This window comes from Callorhinchus milii, unplaced genomic scaffold, assembly GCF_018977255.1.
Source record: "Callorhinchus milii isolate IMCB2004 unplaced genomic scaffold, IMCB_Cmil_1.0 Scaffold14, whole genome shotgun sequence".
NCBI classification, from domain to species: domain Eukaryota; kingdom Metazoa; phylum Chordata; class Chondrichthyes; order Chimaeriformes; family Callorhinchidae; genus Callorhinchus; species Callorhinchus milii.
Window position 1 is genome coordinate 3,229,148 of NW_024704755.1, and position 19,838 is coordinate 3,248,985.

At 42.5% G+C, this 19,838-nt stretch overlaps 1 protein-coding gene and 1 non-coding gene across 2 annotated transcripts; one reads left to right on the forward strand and one right to left on the reverse strand.

The window, feature by feature from the left end:
• Window positions 1-4,255: 4,255 nt before the first annotated feature.
• On the reverse strand, window positions 4,256-4,327 carry trnaa-ugc. Its single transcript has one exon. It is a non-coding gene; the product is annotated as a tRNA-Ala (tRNA).
• A 10,605-nt stretch (window positions 4,328-14,932) lies between these two features.
• Window positions 14,933-18,171, forward strand: kcng4a (potassium voltage-gated channel, subfamily G, member 4a). The gene is made up of 2 exons (XM_007889558.2): window positions 14,933-15,691; window positions 17,236-18,171. Exons 1-2 carry the CDS (start codon window positions 14,933-14,935, stop codon window positions 18,028-18,030), a joined length of 1,554 nt encoding a protein of 517 aa, XP_007887749.1. The 3' UTR covers window positions 18,031-18,171.
• Window positions 18,172-19,838: the final 1,667 nt, after the last annotated feature.

The following is a 19,838-nucleotide window of genomic DNA, read 5'->3' on the forward strand; positions in this document are numbered from 1 at the left end:
ATGTCCTCCTGATGTGAAAGGCCGCTACATCGAATGCAAAGACTGCCATTATTTTATTCTAAAGTGACTCGGCATCCTTTCGGAAACGCGGGGAGAAAAGTAGACGTGAAAATTGCAGGCACGTGTGCTCAGGATTTGCATGTACACGGGAGGGATGAATTGACGGACGCTCAGTCTTTCACGAGTTTTCCAGTTCACGTGCTGTGCACATCAGGATGGATTTTGTTCCCACACACCAGCTGCTATGTGCACTAAGCCGATGCTTAATGGAGGCAGATATAGAGGGACAATTAGTATATCAATACCTGAGGCAGGTTCGAGCAGAATGCAGAAGGCGAGTGTGATTAGGTCTACGGACACCGCCTTTAACTTCACTTCCTCCACATTATAATCTGCAAAACGCAAGAATCTATTGCTGATATTTAATTCATCCGGTATCGCAACCAAACGTATATCTTTTTGTGTTTTGAGTTTTTGTTTATTCTTACAGTTCTTGCGAAAACGCTACTCGAGTATAAGCACCTGTTTTGTAAGCATAAATACGAGCATCGAACTTGTTAAGGACCGTAATCTCTAAAGTGAAATTGTAATTTAGAATTTAGGAGCTTCTTGGGTGGACCATGAATCTGACGTATTTTGGCTTACAGCAATGCCACCTTCTGGTAAATGATCAACATGACTCTTGTATTTCGAGAGATTAAATGGACTAACTGTGTCTTCAAACCTGCTTTGCTGAAGTCACATTATTTGCCCAGGTAAAAATCTTATTCACTGACATGACTGAACACCGTCCTGACCAACAATCCTGACCTGAATTAAATCGCTCATTCACTTCACGGCCGTTTGTGAGATGTCGTTGCGCGAAAACCGGTCACGTTTGCCTACAAAACACACAGTCAGTAGCATACTTTGCAGTAAAGTTCTTCTTGAAGGGCTTTGGGACATCCTCGTGATATGAACGGCGCTTTAGTTTTTTTTTATCACCTGTTACCTTCTTTTCTAAGGGTTACTGTAACACTGCCTGAACTGCAAGGAAGCACGTACAAAGACTTTGGAAGTAAAACAAGATAGAATTTCACTCTCTCACAGTTACAGTGTTGACTCATTGCTTAGCAACAATATAGTGTAGTAGTCTGCCAAATCAATGTTATATTTCAGTTGCACTGTAAATAATTTTGACTGTAATTTTGAAGCAAGCAAAACCTCTCTGTCGATTTATACTGTATTGGCACATGGATATTGAGCATCCATCAAATTGAACACTACAGGGAACAATTTGTATTGTTCGGTCTGTTTACACTTATTAAACATCTTGTTTATGTGGCAATTTAACTCTGGCAGTGAGGCGTGAACACGCTGGCCAGCAAAGGTATGATTCACAGCAACACTCTGATTTATTGATCATTATCGTACATTCTGGTAATCTTCTAAAGTTCAGTGAAATGTGTCCAGCTATGTGCATGTTCAATTTATAACGATCTTTGCGTTTGACATAGCACCTTATCATGGCATCGAAAAGGCTCGAAGCCCTTCATGTGATTTTAATGTCAAGTTTGGCGACTATATGTTTATAAGCAAATGCAGCAGCCAGTTTGTGCATAGGAAAGTCCCACAAACAGCCATGAGGTGAATGACAAATGTATGCTGTCTTAACGCTAACACAGGTTACCAACAGGCAAAGTCTTAAAACATTGCTGTTGAAAACTTTAACTGATTGCTATGCATTCTTTATAACCAGAATGGCTTGCAGTTATCACTGAGTTTTAATGACCTCAGAGAGAAGTCAAATTGCAGTGGAAACCTCGGTAAAAGTTAATCTTAACCTGAAGGGATTCTGTCCAGAACCATTGTATAAGTAGCGAATAGGTCCATTTGGATTAATTTCAAATCAATCTTAACATGGAAATGGGTTATTATCCATGGAACGGTTATTTCTCTTGTGTCAGATATTAATAATGGAAAAGAATCTTAAATTCACATCTGCATTTTAATTAGCAACCTGAGGCTCATAATTCTCACACACAGTCACTCCACTTTACAGTACATCCTTTGAAGCGTTTGAGACGTCCTTCTGATATGAAAGGTGCGATGATGTCAAACATACGGATTATTATTATTATTGTTATCATAATCGAAAAGGCTCAAAGCCCTTCACATGATTTTAATGTCAAGTGTGGTACAGCTGTAGGACAACTTCTTGTCTTCAAAAAACATTAACAACAGGCAGGATTGTGGAAAATTCTCAACTTTGCTGTTAACTTGGAAGCCAGTTTTCTGTGATCCTTCAAAATTAAAGCGAATGAAGAGTGGACTTATTTTTGATTCCACGTTCTGTAAAAAAAAAAGTCTTTGAGACTTATTATGATTATTAATGATGAAATATAGACATAAAATACCAGTTGGGGGAGAGAACACGAGGCATGTTGGGATAATTAACACTAGTTATAACTATCACGTCAAATGCTTTTCACCTCACAAGCTGTTTAAGAGTCATGTATCAGCAATATTTTGTCTGTTTCAGCTTGACAAACAAAAATACTTCGCTCCAACAAAGAGGAAAATTCGGTATCTGATTACCCAGCCCTGGACTATCATCCTTCAACCTAATGAGTATCTGAAACTGACGTTTGAGGGAAAAGATTCATAAATCTGTCCTCTCTGCATTATTGAGTGAAATTAATTTAAATCCCAACACTGCGACTGCCTTAACGGCATGTTATCAGAGGTCTTTGATGTATGTCCAGCCAGAAAGATGAAACGCCTTCACTTCAGCTGATTGATAGTCATCTGCATTAACTCTTAAGAGATTCTCTTTGTGTGCTGACTGATCAGGATCCTTGGTCGCTGGCAAAGGCACAGACTCCATCCAATCTACAAAGACAACTTAGATGTCCTGCCACCAATGCTGCTTGGAATCGAATTCTAGGCGTTTTGAGCACAGACTTCTCCTCTCACTGAGCTCCTGACTTCAATTATCCAGTTGTGTATTGGTTAGAGCAATTCCCTTTACAGTATATTCTGTGAAGGGCTTTAAGACGTCTCAATGACATGATCAGGCGCTATATCAAATACAAGGTTTATTAATAATTATGCCACTGGAGTTGATACAAATTAAAATGAAATTGTTTAAGGAATAACAGGCACCTTTTTTGGGGGCCAATCAGCTTTGTTAACAAGAGGGTGAAAACATTTCATTGTTCACCGTAATACCTTCATTTGGAGGTGGATAGTTTCAAAGTACTGTACATTTACCTTTTGCTCTTTCAGTCTGAAGAAAGCCCTCAAGGTGAAGGATGCAGTTAATGATTTAACATTACACCTGTGAAATATACGAGCACAGAAATGGAGCTGTCCCCCTAATAATGGGAGCCATAGATTTTACTTTAAACAGTTGGGAACGTGCAAGTGTTTTGTGTCACAATTAGACGACAGAAACATTTATCAGATGTTTGACACGACTTTTTGAGCAGGTCAAGCCATTTCCAGCACGTGTACATCCATCTATCAATTCAAGCAATCCGAATAAGTGAGCAATTGAATGCTGTCACATTCAAAGATAACACACCATGAGCACAAGTGGCTTTTGTGGCTCATTCTTTAGCCTGATTGCGTGCTAAATCCCTGGTTATTAAACTTGATTTAATGGGCACTGGAACAGACATGGGTAGATGGGACGCAGTGGCTTGGGAAAGAACCAAATTTTTTTTACACCATCAGGAATTATGAAGGACACAGGGACCTGTAAAATAAATTCGAACGACGTTTTTAACTGATGATGAATATTCTTCCGATCAATATATTCTGCTTGTGGCGCATCCACCAAATTGAATTTGTTGCATCTCTTCGGGCGGTGACTGGCACCAATAATTGAGTTTATTGTGCTCCTCTGCTGTGTCAGCTTGTCTCAGTCGGTAGCATTCTCGCCTCTGGTGATAATTCAGTCTCTAGTTCGGGATTGTGAGCTTGCAGTCACGGCAGTCGATGTCCGGTTATTGTCACGGGGGGAAACCCTGCATTGTCAGTTGTGTTGTCCTTCAGATAATAATAATAATCCTCGCTTTGATATAGGGCTTTTCACGTCTTCTAGACGTCTCAAAGCTGCTTCACAGAATATACTGTAAAGTGAATTGACTGTGGGTGAAACTCGGCAGAGAATTGCGCACACAAACAGTCGTGGATTGAAGTGACCAAATTATTATTTTTCTATTGAGGGATTATTATCAGGCATGTGTAGTAAGGAACCTTGCCCAAGGTTTCACCCTGCTGGGAATCGAACCCAGGTCTCTCGCATGCAAGGCGAGTGCTCTAACCACTGAGCTACAGGACTCCAGGTCAATCAAGCTACATTCGCTGTAACAAAAACCCACCAGACTTTGATCGGGAGACCCGATTCCTGTCACATACTCACAAAGACGCGGCGTATAGTTGGGGTTTGTTGTTAAATTGCAGCAAATTCTCATTGCCTCATGGATCTGCAATCACGAGAGATTATTATTTCTCCGCAACATAACATTTACCCATCTCGCACGCATTGGTTTTTTGATCGGCCGAGTGTCTGACACGTATAGAGTCCCATCACCATGCTTGATGCTATCCAAACCAGAACTGAGGCAGACGTATGATATTTACATGTGGAAATGTCCAAGTGTCTGGAAGGGAATACACACTCTCTTCCTGGAGAGACGCACCCTGCTTAACTAATTGCAGAGAGTATTTGACTCAGGTTGGAAAGAGTCAAGTCTCCCCTTATCTTCCATTCAGAGACTAAAACTACTTTGAACCTCTGACATAGAGACAGATGAGTATGTGAAGCAATTGTTTCTAAAGTCTTTTGCCAGCCAGATACCCAGTCAGTTCTCAACAACCGAAACGTATTGCCTGTTCTTGCTGGCTGCCCCTTCTATATATTCATTACCCTGCCAGGAGGGAAGCATAAAAAAATTACATTTCTTCCAAACATTGATCATTTTCCGAAGGAAGAACACTGCCTACATTGTGATGTACAATCAGTAGGTACGAACTATTTATGAAGTCACACTGTCATCCATTTTCAAGTGAAGTGAAGTTTGAAAACTTTCAGCCTGGCTCAGTCAATAGCACTCTTGCCTCTGGGTCAAAAGGTTGTAGGATTCAAGACCTGTGTTGGGAATGTGAGTTTATAGTCCAGGCTTGAGAAGTCCTGTACTGTTGGAAGTGCTATACCTTTGGATGAATCATTGAACTAAGTTCCCCCTGACTGCTCAGATGGACGTTAAAGATCCAGTGGCACTAATTGAAAAGAGAAGTGAGTTTTTCCTTGTGTCCCGCCAGTAATTCCCAGCTAACATTAGTCATGTACTTCATGGCTGTGTGTGGGAAACTGCAATGAGTAAATTGCCTGAGGAGCTCATCTGCAAAATATAAAGTGCTTTGCAGAAGCTTTGAGATATTCTTGAGATTATAGGAATATTGAAATAATTAATCCTTGCATTTGTATAGCATCTTATCACGTCGGAAGGACGTCTCAAAGTGCTTTACAGGCTTTACTGTGAAATGGAGTGATCGTGTATTTGTAGGCAAGCACACAATTGAGCACAGCGATGTCCTACAACCAGCCATTCAGCAAATAACCATTTTTTTCATTGGGGGATTGTTGGCCAGGACACCGGGAGAGGGGAAACTCCCTTCTCTTTTTGAGCAGCGCCACGGGATCTTTTAACGTCCACCTGGACAGGTAGACACGACCCCGGTTTAACATCTCATTCGAAGGAATGCAAGTATTGTTTGTGAGGGTCGGGGAAAAAGCTCAGCCCAATCTGGATAAGCAACTTCTAAATTAAGTGCTTGAGCAAGATTTTAAACTTACATCAAAGGCAGCTCAACCACACTAAGTTTGGCTTGCCCTTCCAGGCCCAGTAAGATTAGATGCCCTGGCCTTTAACTTTGATGGAAAACCCATTAAATTGCATTACTTAAGAAACAAATAAAAATGTTGCCAAACAGGCGGACAGCACTCTTTCAAGTTATTTTAATCCTCATAGTATTAATCTGATTGCATTCCATCTGGGAATTTTCCTTTCTCTCTTTATAATCCTCCCACCGTTGACTTTAACAGAAAACTTTTCCCTCCTTGGTTAAGAATCTAGTTAAGGTAATTGCATTTGGCGAGAGGTTAATGCTTTTGCTGTGATGTTCTCTTGGCTCCCAATTCGATTCATCCAAGGAGATAGTCACTTTATTCATTGCCTTTCACACTAAGCCTAAACATGAATTATTCAATCATCTTTGCTTTGCATGGTTTAGAGCAAAAGAACGTGATCTGATTTTCTGTGATGTGGATAGATTGCTGTGTCTTGCATTGTCGTCATTGATGTATAATGTTAGAGGTATAACAGTTCTACTTCACAAACCAGTTTTTGTCCATTTAAGATCCATCACTGTCAAGCACTGTGGGATGCTATCCTGCATGAGGGGCACTATATAAGGTAGATATATCAGGTAGATAAAGCTGTAAAAAGGGCATATGGGATACTAGGCTTTATAAATAGGGGCATAGAGTACAAGAGTCAGGAGGTTATGGTTAACCTATATAAAACACTGATTAGGCCTCAGTTAGAATACTGCGCCCAGTTCTGGGTACCACATTATAGGAAGGATGTTAAGGCATTGGAAAGGGTGGAGGAGATTTACGAGAACGGTACCAGGAATGAGGGACCTTGATGATGAGGAAAGGCTGGAGAGGCCGGGATTATTCTCATTGGAGCAGAGAAGATTACGAGGAGACCTGATAGAGGTCTTCAAAATCAGGAGGGGATTTGATAGGTTAGAAAGGGGAAAAACTGTTTCCACTGGTGGGTGTGTCGGTGACTCGAGGTCACAGATTCAAAATAGTCTCTAAAAGAAGCCGAGGGGAGGTGAGAAGACATTTTTTCACGCAGCGAGTTGTTCGAATCTGGAACGCATTGCCTGAAAGGGCGGTCGAGGCCGATTCAGTAACTACTTTTAAAAATGCGGTGGACGGGTATTTGAGGAGGACGGGTTTGCAGGGTTATGGGGAAAGGGCTGGGGAGTGGGATTGACATTAATTGCTCTATTCAAAGAGCCGGCACAAACTCGATGGGCCGAATGGCCTCTTTTTGTGCTGTACGATTCTATGATTCTATGATTCTATAAATATAAATTGTTGTTGTTGTTGCTGTTAGTGAACTAGTACTGCTAGTTCAGTTCCAACAGTATTGATGGCGTTAGTATGGATTGGCTTCCTGTTGTCAAAGGTTATTCTCCCACTAGCGGATTGCTTAATAACACAGTGTACTGCAGTATGACCCTAAGGATCAGGAGGATAATGAATGCACACATAATCTGAGTTGATTTAACAAGCCTAACAGTGGTTGAAATGAGACAGAAGTGTTTATCTCAGCAGCGTAGCTGCAGAAGGCAGCATAGACCATATAATTCCTGCATTTGGATTTCAGCCAAGATTTAGACAAGAATTTGCCTCAGTCGATGGGGTTGCGATTGGTAAGATGAAGCATCTAACGCTGTAATTGACATGGTTGTGTTCTGGGGTACGACACACGCTTAAGGACGCTACCCTGTTTGAGAGATGCTATATAAATGCAAGTTGTTGTTGGTTGCTGGTCCAAAAGCCTTTTCTCGCTCCAGGTTTTCTTGTGCCATTAGGTTTCAGGTTGAGCAGGCTGGCTGGTGTGAGCAAGCTTCTCTCGGGTTGTGGCGTTAGCATTTTGGCAATTCCTAATCACTCGCCGTTCTGGGTTGCAACAATCTGACTCTCCCTCCTGTGCACAAAACATTGGCGTAGCCAAGCAGTGCTGTTCCACCTCCAGAAAAAACAAGCCTCTTTAAAGACTCCTTCACAGGGTCAGACTTTAGATAAGGACAATGACTTGTAATTGTCACTTTAGTAGGTGTCAGAGTTTATAACAACAATAATAATCCTTGCGTTTGATATATCACCTTATCACGTCGTCGAGACGTCTCAAAGCGCTTCACGGAGTATACTGTAAAATGGATCGACTGCGTATTTTGTGGGCGATTATCTAGGAGAGGGGATGGAGCTTGGGTTTATTGTCTTCTCTTCAGCTATCTTTCTGTTCTCCTTGCAGGACGGAGAGCGAAAGTGTGGCCAAAACAGAAGCTGTGAAAATATCTGAGGTGTGAACGGAACCTGTTTCTAACCCAGACGCTGCAAAGCAAACTCAACCTACAGAGAAATGGGACTGGAAAGTGCTGAGAAAGGGGCAGACAAGTCAGTCAGAGGTAACTAATTCACGGAGGAAGAATAGAGTCCAGAGGTCATTGAGAGAATATAATTAGAGAGGCTTTCAGGGAACAGATGCAGTATTGTTGTTGATGAAGATGTATCTATGCCACACAGGTGCATAAAGGTACATAAATATTACAGGAGCTAAATTCATTCCACCGTCACACTTAGTTATTTCATCCACAAAACCCACAGTTTATATGGGAAACGCTATGAGATGTTCTGCCGATGTGAAAGGTGCTATACTGTATCAAATGCAAGAATTATTATGATTATTATTATAAAAGAGAAACTAACACATTTGTGAGAAAACACATTTGTCAGACCGTGTGGAGAAACTGTATTGAAGTATTACTGAGTCATCCACGACAAGGTTAGAAGCAGAGCAAAGCTGCCTCTACACTGTTCCATTAATCACTCCCAGGTCAGTTACAGCATAGGTTAGACACGGAGCAAAGGTCTCTCTGCACTTTCCCATTAAGCACTCCCAGATCAGGAGCGTGGCGGGTTAGATACAGTGCAAAGCTCCCTCTTCACTATCCCATCAAGCACTGTTGTTTTGCTCGCATCTGAAGGGCAGGTGAACCTGCGTGCAGAGTACGTTGTTTGAAAAAAATAATCCCGATTGTCCTGCAACTCGGCAAATATTTATCTTATTTTCTGCTGTAGGCTGAGATTGGACATTCTTTGCCAATGGAAACAGTCGCAAGTTCGCATGTTGTTTGCGTTCGATTTATTTCCACGAGTTCCGGAACGTGAAAGGCTCCGGTAAATGGTGTTTGTCGGTGTTTTACTGTAGATCTCAGTTGCTCAATAATCACTCGATAAAATGCAACTAGGAACAGCTCAAGGTTCTTTTCCGGTCAAACTACGTCATCTTTCCATCTGTCAGAAACCTTTAGGATACAATTAGTCACAACTGCAAAGGAGCAGATTTCTCATCGAGACGGCCGAATAAAAGGTTGGATGTTAGGCTTGATATTTCGGAAGCCTTCCTCATCCGAAACTCTCTTGTGATCAGCATTTAAGATGTAACACCGCTGTAATAAAAGACAAGTGCCATTTCAATCGTTTTCAATTGAAAGAAGGTGCAAGATTCTGAACATGGCGTGTGCATGCTGAAGGCAATGTTACGCACTGGCTACGGTTCAGTCTCTTTGTCACTCTAATTAATTGATAATAGTTTGAAGGTTGTTTAGTTCAAACAGGCGTTAAATAGAAAAGTAAATCATGTATTATCCGTGTGCGCATTTGGCCTCTATCTTATTGTCTTATACAACAATTTGCATTTATATAGCATCCTTCACGCAAGGTAATGTCTCAGAGCGCTTAATGGTTTATGCAACTAGGTAAGAATAACCTTTTTCAGCTGTATCAAGAGAGCACAGCCATAACATTATATTCTTTAGTTTGTGTGGGTTTTCGAGTAACATTGAGTTTAATAGGATATTTAGTTAGATAAACAATAACCCTTTCGATCCAAAGTTGGGTTGTGTTTGTACAACAGTGAAATCAGGAAGTATAATTCTATTTTCCAGTTCTATTGATTTAATTAAACTTGTGTACTGTGTACTAAAGGACAATAGATTTTATTCAGCACAGTCATTTTCATATTGTCCTGCAACAAGTGCAGTCAACCCAATCTAATCCCACCTCTTCTTTGGGTATTATTGATCACAATACACAAACCATCTTTGAAAAGACATGCATTCAATTAACTATGTTTGCCTTTAGTTTCAACATCTATGACAAACACTTTATTTGAAGGATAATCTCCTTTTATGTTTGACCTGCTGTCTTACTGTTTTCACTTGGCTCCAATTGGATTAATTGCAGTGTATTTCAACTGGGGCTTTATAGCTCCACATTTTATGATGGTATAATGTAATAATAATCCTTGCATTTTATATAACACCTTATCACGTTCAGACATCTCAATGTGGTTCACGGGATACGCTGTAAAGTGGAGTGACTATATATTTTGTGAGAGAAGGCAGCAGCCAATTTATGCTCAGCAATCTCCCAATGGAAAAAGTAACCATAGAAGCACATGCTGTGTCAGGCAGTAGGAAATGATGACTAAGAGAAGCAGGAGCCCAAGAGGAAGAGGGATGTTCTTACAGCATACAACTGGGTCTGTTGTCCTGGCTCAAACACTAACATAATTCCCTCTCAACACTTCACTTCACTTCAGAAAGATCTGAAGGTTAATGGGGGGTGTGTGAGGTGAGTTTAAGTACCACTTGTTGATAACAGCTTTATGAGATGACTTACGTTGATAGAAGGTGATCATTTTTATTTGATAGAGCGCCTTTCGAGTCAGGAGGACGTCTCAAAGTGTTTCACAGGATTTACTGTCAAGTGTGGTGACTGTGGATTTATGTAGGCAAACACAGTGGCCAAGTTAGGATAAGTCAGCCGTAAGATGTTTGCAATATACATTAGGATTGTTAGCTAACTGAATTATGAATGAAAAGGAAACATGTGCTGATGTGAAATACGTACACCAGTCCTGAAATAAAAAGAAACAATTAAATCGGATTCAAGCTTATGTAATTGATTTGGGGCAAGTTGTCAGCATGAGAAAAAGGCTTTAATAGTCAAAACATGAGAGAAGTTCGGAAGAGGGAATTATTTACACCATTTAGAATTTTAAATGGAATGAGGTGTTAAGAAATTGGTATCAAAATCTCGCACTTGGTACACGTCGTATGTCTTACGCTACACGTCTTACTCTAGGATTGTTGCTCAGTGGTTTTGTTTAAAATCATTTTTTGCATTTGGCTCCCTTTTTGTGCTGTTCAAGACGAAAAGCGCTGTAAATGTCAGTGCTGCAAAAACTCAACACTTCCATCCCAGCGAAGCATTAGACGCGCCTGCATCAGTTAGAGCAGGAACCATGGGTGAGATTTTTCACTGAGTGTTGAATATATTGACCTTGGCACCAACTGCAAATGTAACAAGATTTTCCCAGGTTGAGAATTAATCTGACGTCTTCTGTATAAATAAATACATGATCAGCAAAAAGTGCAAAAACAAGGCCGAGGGGAAGAGATTCCACCTGAGTCCGGGTTTACTCCATTCCCTATTCATCCGGAATTTCGCTGATTCCTAAATGCGGCCTTAGCTCTGAAGCCATTTTCCTTCATAGTTCTTTCAAAAACGAACAGAAAAACGGCTTCAAAGTTAAGCCCGAATTCATCAAATTTCCAAATTCAAGAGATTCTTAAATTAAAGTAGATGGAGTAACTGGAGACTGAGGTGGAATTCTTTCCCTATATGCTGCCAGCTTTTCTTTCACCCCCCCCCCCCCGCCACCTACATTCCAATACGTTTTTCTAGTGTCTTTGCCCACTTACACTAACTGTACACTTTTATTTATATCTGACTGTGCTGCTAAGCTATCAGAATGGGCAGGAATTTTAAGAAGAATAATCAGAATCCTTGCCTTGGATACAGCGCCTTATCACATCGTCGAGACGTCTCGAAGCGCTTCACAGAATACACTGTAAAGTGAACCGACTGTATATTTTGTGGGTTAAAATGTTCTTCTGCGCAGCGAGTGCAGCCACAGCAAGTTTCCTTCAGCACCTGTCATTGTTGGTTTACAACGTTGATTTATAAATCACTGACTGACATTTCAGAAACCTGAGCTCAGCCGTCCAGATGTTGGTACCTTTAAGTACAGTAAGCACCACCATCTGAGCCGCCCTTTACCTGAGCATTGACTCCTCATCGTTGATTGTAATGGCCAGCCCTTGGCTGATCTGATCCCGATTTTAAACGTGCGTGGCTAAAGGTTATCCGAGGTTATCCGATCGGATCCAAAAGCGTAACTCGCGCAAGCGCCTTTAACTTTTGAAGCTTGACGGAAAGCGTTAACGTTTGCAAGCTGGTAAAAGCAAGTTACAACCGATGACTAGCGTTCTCGTGCAATCAAGCGCTCTGAGACGCTACCCTGTGTGAGGGGCTCTATCTAAATAAATGTAAGTTGTTGCCGTTAAGCGGAGCACATAATAGCGGTGCAGGTTTCGAAAAGGTTGTGCGGACTGTGTGTGGACCGTCAGGGACGGGAGGACAGCTTCTGTACTTTACGTATCGGAGCGAAAAGATTCAAATCAAAGGCATTTGGAGTGCAAGTGAATTGCTTCGACGCTGGGCTGATCACTCTTCATAATAATTCCGATAATCCTTGCATTTGATACAGCAGATTATAAATGATAACTGTGCTGCAAACACCAAATTTAAAAAAATCTCTCACACACATACACACACACACACACCTATTCAGAGAATACCAGGGTGCATTTCAGACAAGTTCAGGCAAAGACTAGCAGTCAAAATGTGGTGGGTTAATCCAGTTGCCTTTCACAAAGCCCAGAGTGATGGTCTGCTTTGCTTTGAAAGGATGCAATCTGTCTCCCAGCTCAGTTTGCTGAGTTCCCTCTTTTACACACTGAGTCAGAAGCCTCGCCTTTTGTCCATCTCCTGTGGAATCCAGACACCCAGAGGAGCTTTCACAGCAGGGACAGGGCTGGGAAGACATCATTTGGTGTGGTTACTTCTGCCCAGACTGTTTTGGGGCGAGAGGAGAAAGATCTCAGAGATGCTGGGGCTGTGATTCCAGCTTTCTCTCCTGGTCTATTTCTAAAGATGAACCTTGGACACAGGAGGCACATTGATTGGGTGTTTGGTGGATTGGGGAGTGGGTTTGAAAGGCATCGACCCTCCAGGATTTCAAGGCAACAGCAGCTGTCGCACTCTTAACATGGTGAGTTTCACCTTCTTGTGGCTTCTCGAGAATTAAAACGCATTTTTGCACAGTTTGGGGTTTTAATTTCTGCAAAGAGTGAAGGTATTTTTTTAAGTCAAGTGCAGGCAAGAGGTTTGGGGGTTTAAAAGGGAGGGTTTGGGGTGCAAGGATGAAGGATGCTTTCCTTGTGGCAATGCTTCTCTCATCTCAAACCATCTCTCTCTCTCTCTCTCTCTCTTCTCTCTCTCTCTCTCACACACACAGACACACACCACACTCTCTCTCTCTCTCTCTCTGCACTCTGGCAACCTCTCTGTTAGCTCCAGCTCTGCTCTCAGGTTTGTTGGAATAACTTTCCAGCTGTGTCAGGACCACGTAGATTGAGTTTAAAGATTGCCAACAGCATTGCATTGCATTGCCTTTATATATATATATGTATTGTATATATATGTGTGTGTAAATATATATCTGCATCTGCATTCACACAGTGTGAAATGACATGTGTTGCCATTTCACCTTCCCTCAGGGACTTGTGTAGACACATCTGAACCTCCAAACACAGGGTATTTTACACATTATAACATTGTGGGGGAGTAAAAACACACGTTGACTGTCTTTGACATACTGTATTACACAGTGCACGTTTCCTACCTCTTGCTTTATTTACGACTTTTTTTAAAAAAAAACACAGAAAAACCCATAAAGTCCTACTTTTCTGGACGTTTTGGAATGCTTTGCCATTGCAAAATGCAAGAGTTTGAAAGCTGCATTGTAGTGTGAGTTGAAGAAGTGGGAATAAAAAAAATCACATTTCTCAGTTAAAATGAGATGACCGTAGAAAACGATGGGTGAATTCTTACCAGAACAGGGAGGAAGTGTTTCAGCTCTTAGCGAATAGCGAATAACGCAATGTAGGGCTAATGGGATAAAATGAACAGTTCCAGAGGGATGTGCCTTAAGTTTAAACGCTTCGAGGTGCCACAACCTGTGTGAAGGGCACTATATAAATGCAAGTTATTGCAGTTATTGTCGTTGTTCTGGTACTTAAAGTGTATGTGTAGGAGTGAAAAGATTACATCAGAGGGAATGAAAACCAACACTGAAACATTATCATCAGCCCCTCAGCTCAGTTTAAACTTATGTTTTTTTATTTGAGGGGATGAATCATGTAAATCATGTACCAGGTTGGTAAAGGTGATTGGGGTTTGTGGATGGAAGCAAATGTTTCTTAACAAAAAGAAGTTTATTCCAGCTGATTGAAGTCACGCTCCTTCCCATCCATGTCACGACTGTCCATCCGTCAATTCACTTCACGATATATTCTGTGAAGCGCTTTGAGACGTCTCAACCGCTTGATAGGACGCTATATCAAGTGCAAAGATTATTATTATTATTGGCGCTGGAGGCGTGAACCTGCATCTGCTCTCAGCCTGTGTTTGTCTTCTTGGTGTTGTCTTAAAATTTTGAAGGTGCGGAAAACCGACTTCCGAGCTAAAGACGGGATTTAGGAATTTTTCCGCAGGTCTACACCGTCTTAAATAACGATAATAATCCTCGCGTTCGACATAGCGCCTTATCAGGTCACGTTGAGCCGTCTCAAAGCGCTTTCGCAGAATATACTTTAAAGTGAATTGACCGTGTATTTAGTGGGCGAGATATTGTAAAGTGGATCGACTGTGTATTTTTGTCGGCAAAGCGCCCTCTTATAAACGGCGACGGTTCAAGGGTTCGCCATTTAACCGTTCGCCAGACGGTTCGCCTGCAGGTTCGCCATTTAAGGTGGTGCGGAATTGTGTAGCGCAGTTTCGCCTGTAACTTCGCCTGCCACGCGAGCATTTCTGTCTGACACCTCCTCGTTCCTCCTCCTCCTCGTGCTCAGGTGACTTCGTCGCGGGCTGCGACTCACTAACGTCACCATGCCCATCATCTCCCGAGGCAACGACCACGATTACAGCAACCTGAGCTCCAGCTCGTCTGGCTCGCTCGATCAGATCGCACCCGTCTGTCAACCCGAAACCCCTCCCGTCAAAGGGGCGTACTACCGGCGTTCCACACGGATCCTCCGCCGCTCGGGACTAAAGCCCTCCCCGGGCCAGAGGCAGCACGTCACCATCAACGTGGGGGGAAACAAGTACCTGGTGCCCTGGAGCACTCTGGACGAGTTCCCGCTGACGAGACTTGGGAGGTTAAAGGGCTGCAACAGCTACGACGAAATCGTGCAGATCTGCGACGATTACGACGAGGATTCCAACGAGTTTTTCTTCGACAGGAACCCGCGGGCTTTCCGCATGATCATGACCTTCGTGTCCGCCGGGAAGCTCCGGCTCCTGAGAGAGATGTGCGTCATGTCCTTCCGAGACGAGCTCGTCTACTGGGGCATCGAGGAAGCCAGCCTGGAGAGCTGCTGTCACAGGAAGCTGCTTCATAAGGCTCATCAAGTGGCTGAGATGAAGAGGGGAGATGGGGAGGCTGAACTCAGCAAGGCGAAAGCAAAGGTTTTGGCTGAGAGCACCAAGTTCGGTGACTGTATGAACAAACTTCACGATATGGTGGAAAACCCAGAGTCGGGAATTCCCGGCAAGGTGTTTGCGTGTCTGTCCATCTTGTTTGTGGTCGTTACTGTGATAAGCGTTTGCGTCAGCACAATGCCAGATATCCGATTGGAAGAAGACAAGGTAAGGCTGCTTATTGAACAAGGTATATTTGCATGAATCCGGCGGAGGGTCGGGTTAAAATGCAGCATGTGTTGTGAGAATTGCCACATGTCGCATTTTCACTCCCTGGTTTTTTCATTACCCTGTGACCTCCCATCTTTATTACCTCAAGCCTTGGTTCTTGCCATCCTGAGCCTAATACTTTCCGGAAATAGGTAACCAGGGGAGAGTGTTCGCATTCGCATCCCATTCCTACAATCTGTCTCTGGAATTTCCATGTGCAGGTTGGATGCATGGAATTCTCAGCTTGGTTCGGATGCGTGTGTCAGACATTTTTGTCCCCCCCCCCCCCCCCTGCACACCAAATAATCTTTATTATCTGGTGTGTGAAATTTAGGCAGAATGCTGGATAAATTTTTTTCTGTGTGTGTATGTCAGCGTTCCAGAATCACGGCATTTTTGCAATTTGATATCTTGATCCCAGTTGCACAGAACTCTTGTCTTGATCGGATAAACTGATCTAAACGCATGCATTTTCTTTCCCGTGAAATTAAACCACCTCCTGTTGCAGTGTTAAGTGAGATGTTCTTCCAGCACAAAATGCATGAAATGACGAGGTGTAGATGATAGAACTTTCAGGGACATTCTTAACAGGTGATCACTTTGCAAAACATCTGTTTATACAGAGCAACACATTTGCACAGTGTTTAAAACTATATTTGAAACCTCCATGCCCAGTGTCTTGCATGTTGTGTGTTTTTTTTCCCCATTATGGCTCTGAGGTTATATTCTGTTTATCTTGTAAGGAATCAAAAGACCTCTACATAATCCAGAAAATGGGATTAATCTTCCTGGGTTTGTCAATGCCAGCAATACACTCTTTTTGTCAAACATCAAACATGTAGTTTTGACAGACCATCAGCCCACACTCCTGTGTGTATCTGTTGTACAGTAAGCTGACAAGTATCGAGTGTTCATCCTCTGCATGCTGATCTTTATTGCTCTAAAATAGGAGAACATTCGTTTTGTGATTACTTACACACGAGGAAAGAAAGTCATTTTACCCTCCAACGCATGTCCAGTCTGTTGGTTAAATATGGTCAACTGCAGAACCTGTTAATCACAAGATCGGTTTGGATGAAGAAAGCCCTTTGGCCCATCTGATCTTATCCCAATAGAGCACCCACCCTCATCACAACCTCTTTTTAAATGAGTCCCAGTATACTGGCCTCAAATACTCTTCCTGTTCCAGTCGTTAATTACCCTTGAAGTAAAGGAAAACCTCTTGGTGTCTGTCCTGAAATTGCCCTTTGGAAAAGAATGAGTACGTTCATCTCAGAGCTAACGGTTGAAAAGCAATGTAGAGGTGAAAAGGGGAGCTTTTTAAAACTGTAATTATTACAGTAACGGAAATGATATTTGATGAGGTGCTGATCGGAGTTGATTCCTTATTTCTTATTGTCTCTGCATATTTTTTCTTATTGCTTCTTGTTAGATTGATGTTGTTGTTGTTGTTATCCACTTACCCTGCATGGTGCTGGTCTGTTTGTGTGTTTTGACTATAGGGCAAATGTTCCCAGAGGTGCCGTAACATGTTTATAATTGAAACGATCTGCGTGGGCTGGTTTTCTTTGGAGTTCATCCTTCGGTTCATACAAGCCCGCAGCAAGTGGCAGTTCCTGAGAAGCCCCTTGAACATCATAGACATTTTGGCCATTCTGCCGTACTATGTTTCCCTTCTGGTGGACAAGGGACCCGAAGGAGGTCGCAAACCTTCGGGAGGTAACATCTACCTGGAGAAACTGGGGCTGGTGCTCAGGGTGTTACGGGCCTTGAGGATCCTGTACGTCATGAGACTCGCCAGGCACTCGCTCGGACTCCAGACCCTCGGCCTCACGATCCGCCGCTGTGTTCGGGAGATCGGCCTCTTGCTCCTCTTCCTGTGCGTGTCGGTGACCTTGTTCGCCCCGCTCGTCTACCTGGCGGAGAACGAGGCGGGCAAAGGCTTCAGCAGCATCCCCGCCTCCTATTGGTGGGCCATCATCTCCATGACGACGGTCGGCTACGGAGACATGGTACCCAGGAGCATCGCTGGTCAGGTGGTGGCACTGAGCAGCATCCTCAGCGGCATCCTGATTATGGCGTTCCCAGCCACCTCCATCTTCCACACCTTTTCCCTTTCATACCTGGAGCTGAAACAGCAGCAGGCCAGAGTGCAGGCACGCCTGAACCTCATCCAGCAATCGCTGGAGACCCCCCATCACCAGGGCAGCAACGACACCGAACATCTCATTTCTGCCGCTCCCTGCACAGTCGGTGAAACTCAAACGACAGAGAAAAAATCTTTCAGTTACTTATAGTTTGCATCTGCTGCCTCATCAAAGCAGGTTCCCCTTCATGCTGACTGTGAGCGGGACTTTGCAAGTTCCCTCCTCCTCCTCCTCCTCCCTCCCCTGTATATATCAATTTTTTTTTATCCAAATCAAACTACAGTCGCCTCAAAACGGAGATGGACTCACATAATAATAATAATCCTTGCATTTGATACAGCGCCTCATCACGTCTTCCAGGCATCTCCAAGCGCTTCACAGAATATACCGTGTATACCGAATCGACTACATATTTTGTGGGCGAAACACATCAACAAAAAGACTTGAGGCCAAGTCTTGGTTAGCCAAGACTTGGAGCCAAAGTAGGTAAGTGGGGAAAGAAGCCTTTTCATGGGTTATGTTGCCTAACTCTAGAGGAAGACCTGAAATAAACTAACTAAAAAGCATCACTTATTTCACATGTCGCTCCTTTGCTAGTAAGATTGCAATGACTCCCTCCTTCAGACATGCAATACAATTACAGCATTATAGCTAAAACGCTAGCACTCCTCCCCTCCCCGATCTATAATAATAATAAATTGATATAGCGCCTTATCACGTCTTCGAGACGTCTCAAAGCGCTTCACAGAATATACTGTAAAGTGAATTGACTGTATGTTTTGTGGGCGAAACATAAAGAATGTATCAGATACAGAATTACCCTCTCCTTGCACTATCCCCAGAAACTTTACAAACTTTCAACTCTAATTCTGAAAGCGCGATATACCAATTTGTATTTTAAAAAAGTCTGCTGCTTAAAATTGTATTCAGAGTACCGGGATTTAAGCGATACATTTAACCCATTTGAGAATAGAATCGAGGTAAATGCTCACTTCTGAATTCGCTGCTGCTGCTAGGCTGAGAGCATATAATAATAATCCTTGTATTTGCATTTGTATTGCGTATGCATTATCCTTGCATATGTATTTATTTACTTTTTAATAAAACGTTGAAATTGATTCAAATTGTGCGTTATTGTTTCTCCTCCCTCTCCCTTTCGCCCTTTGCTGATACCTCTCAAGAAATCTTATGCCTTAATGATCATTGTCCTTAATTTAGGAACTTCTTCACTGAATGATCGTCAAAAGGGCAGGATTTTAATATGGATTATTCCTGTACCTCGCTAGATTTTTATACGACCTTATGTGAACTCAGCAGCGAAATGACATGGCCAGGTATTCTGAATAATTAATGTGGATTCTGGACTTAAAAACATATTCTAAGAAAAAGACTTGGATAAGCAGCTAGCTGTGCAATTTCATTTTGAAATATGAGCTCTTTTAAGATGTGTAAAGGCGAACTTTTTTTTTAATGTTGTACTCCATCAAGTGAAATCTGTGATGCACACATGAAGGACTAGGTAATAGAGCAGGTAGGGAGAGGGGAATTGGAGGGAGTGGAGGCTTGCGTGGAGTATAACCACCGGGACTGAATAGTTGGGCCGAATGGTCTGTTGCCATGCCGCAAAATTCCATGTAACTCTGTCAAGATAAAGACTGCCTTTAGATTAATTTGGAAATGGGAATTTAGCATCGATCAGGCCAACCATTAAAATGCACAAGTGCGCCACTTGATAATAGAGAACATTTCAGCTGTTTGGCAGTTTAAAGTCCACAAGAAGCTTCATAGGAATTAGGAGCAGGAGTGGGCTTTCGGCGCCTTGAGCCTGCCCCGCCATTCAATAAGATCATGGCTGATCTTCTAACCTAACTCCATTTGCCTACCTTTTCCCCATATCCCTTAATCCCTCTATCCTTTAGAAATCTATCAATTCAGTCTTGAATATGTTCAAGGACTGA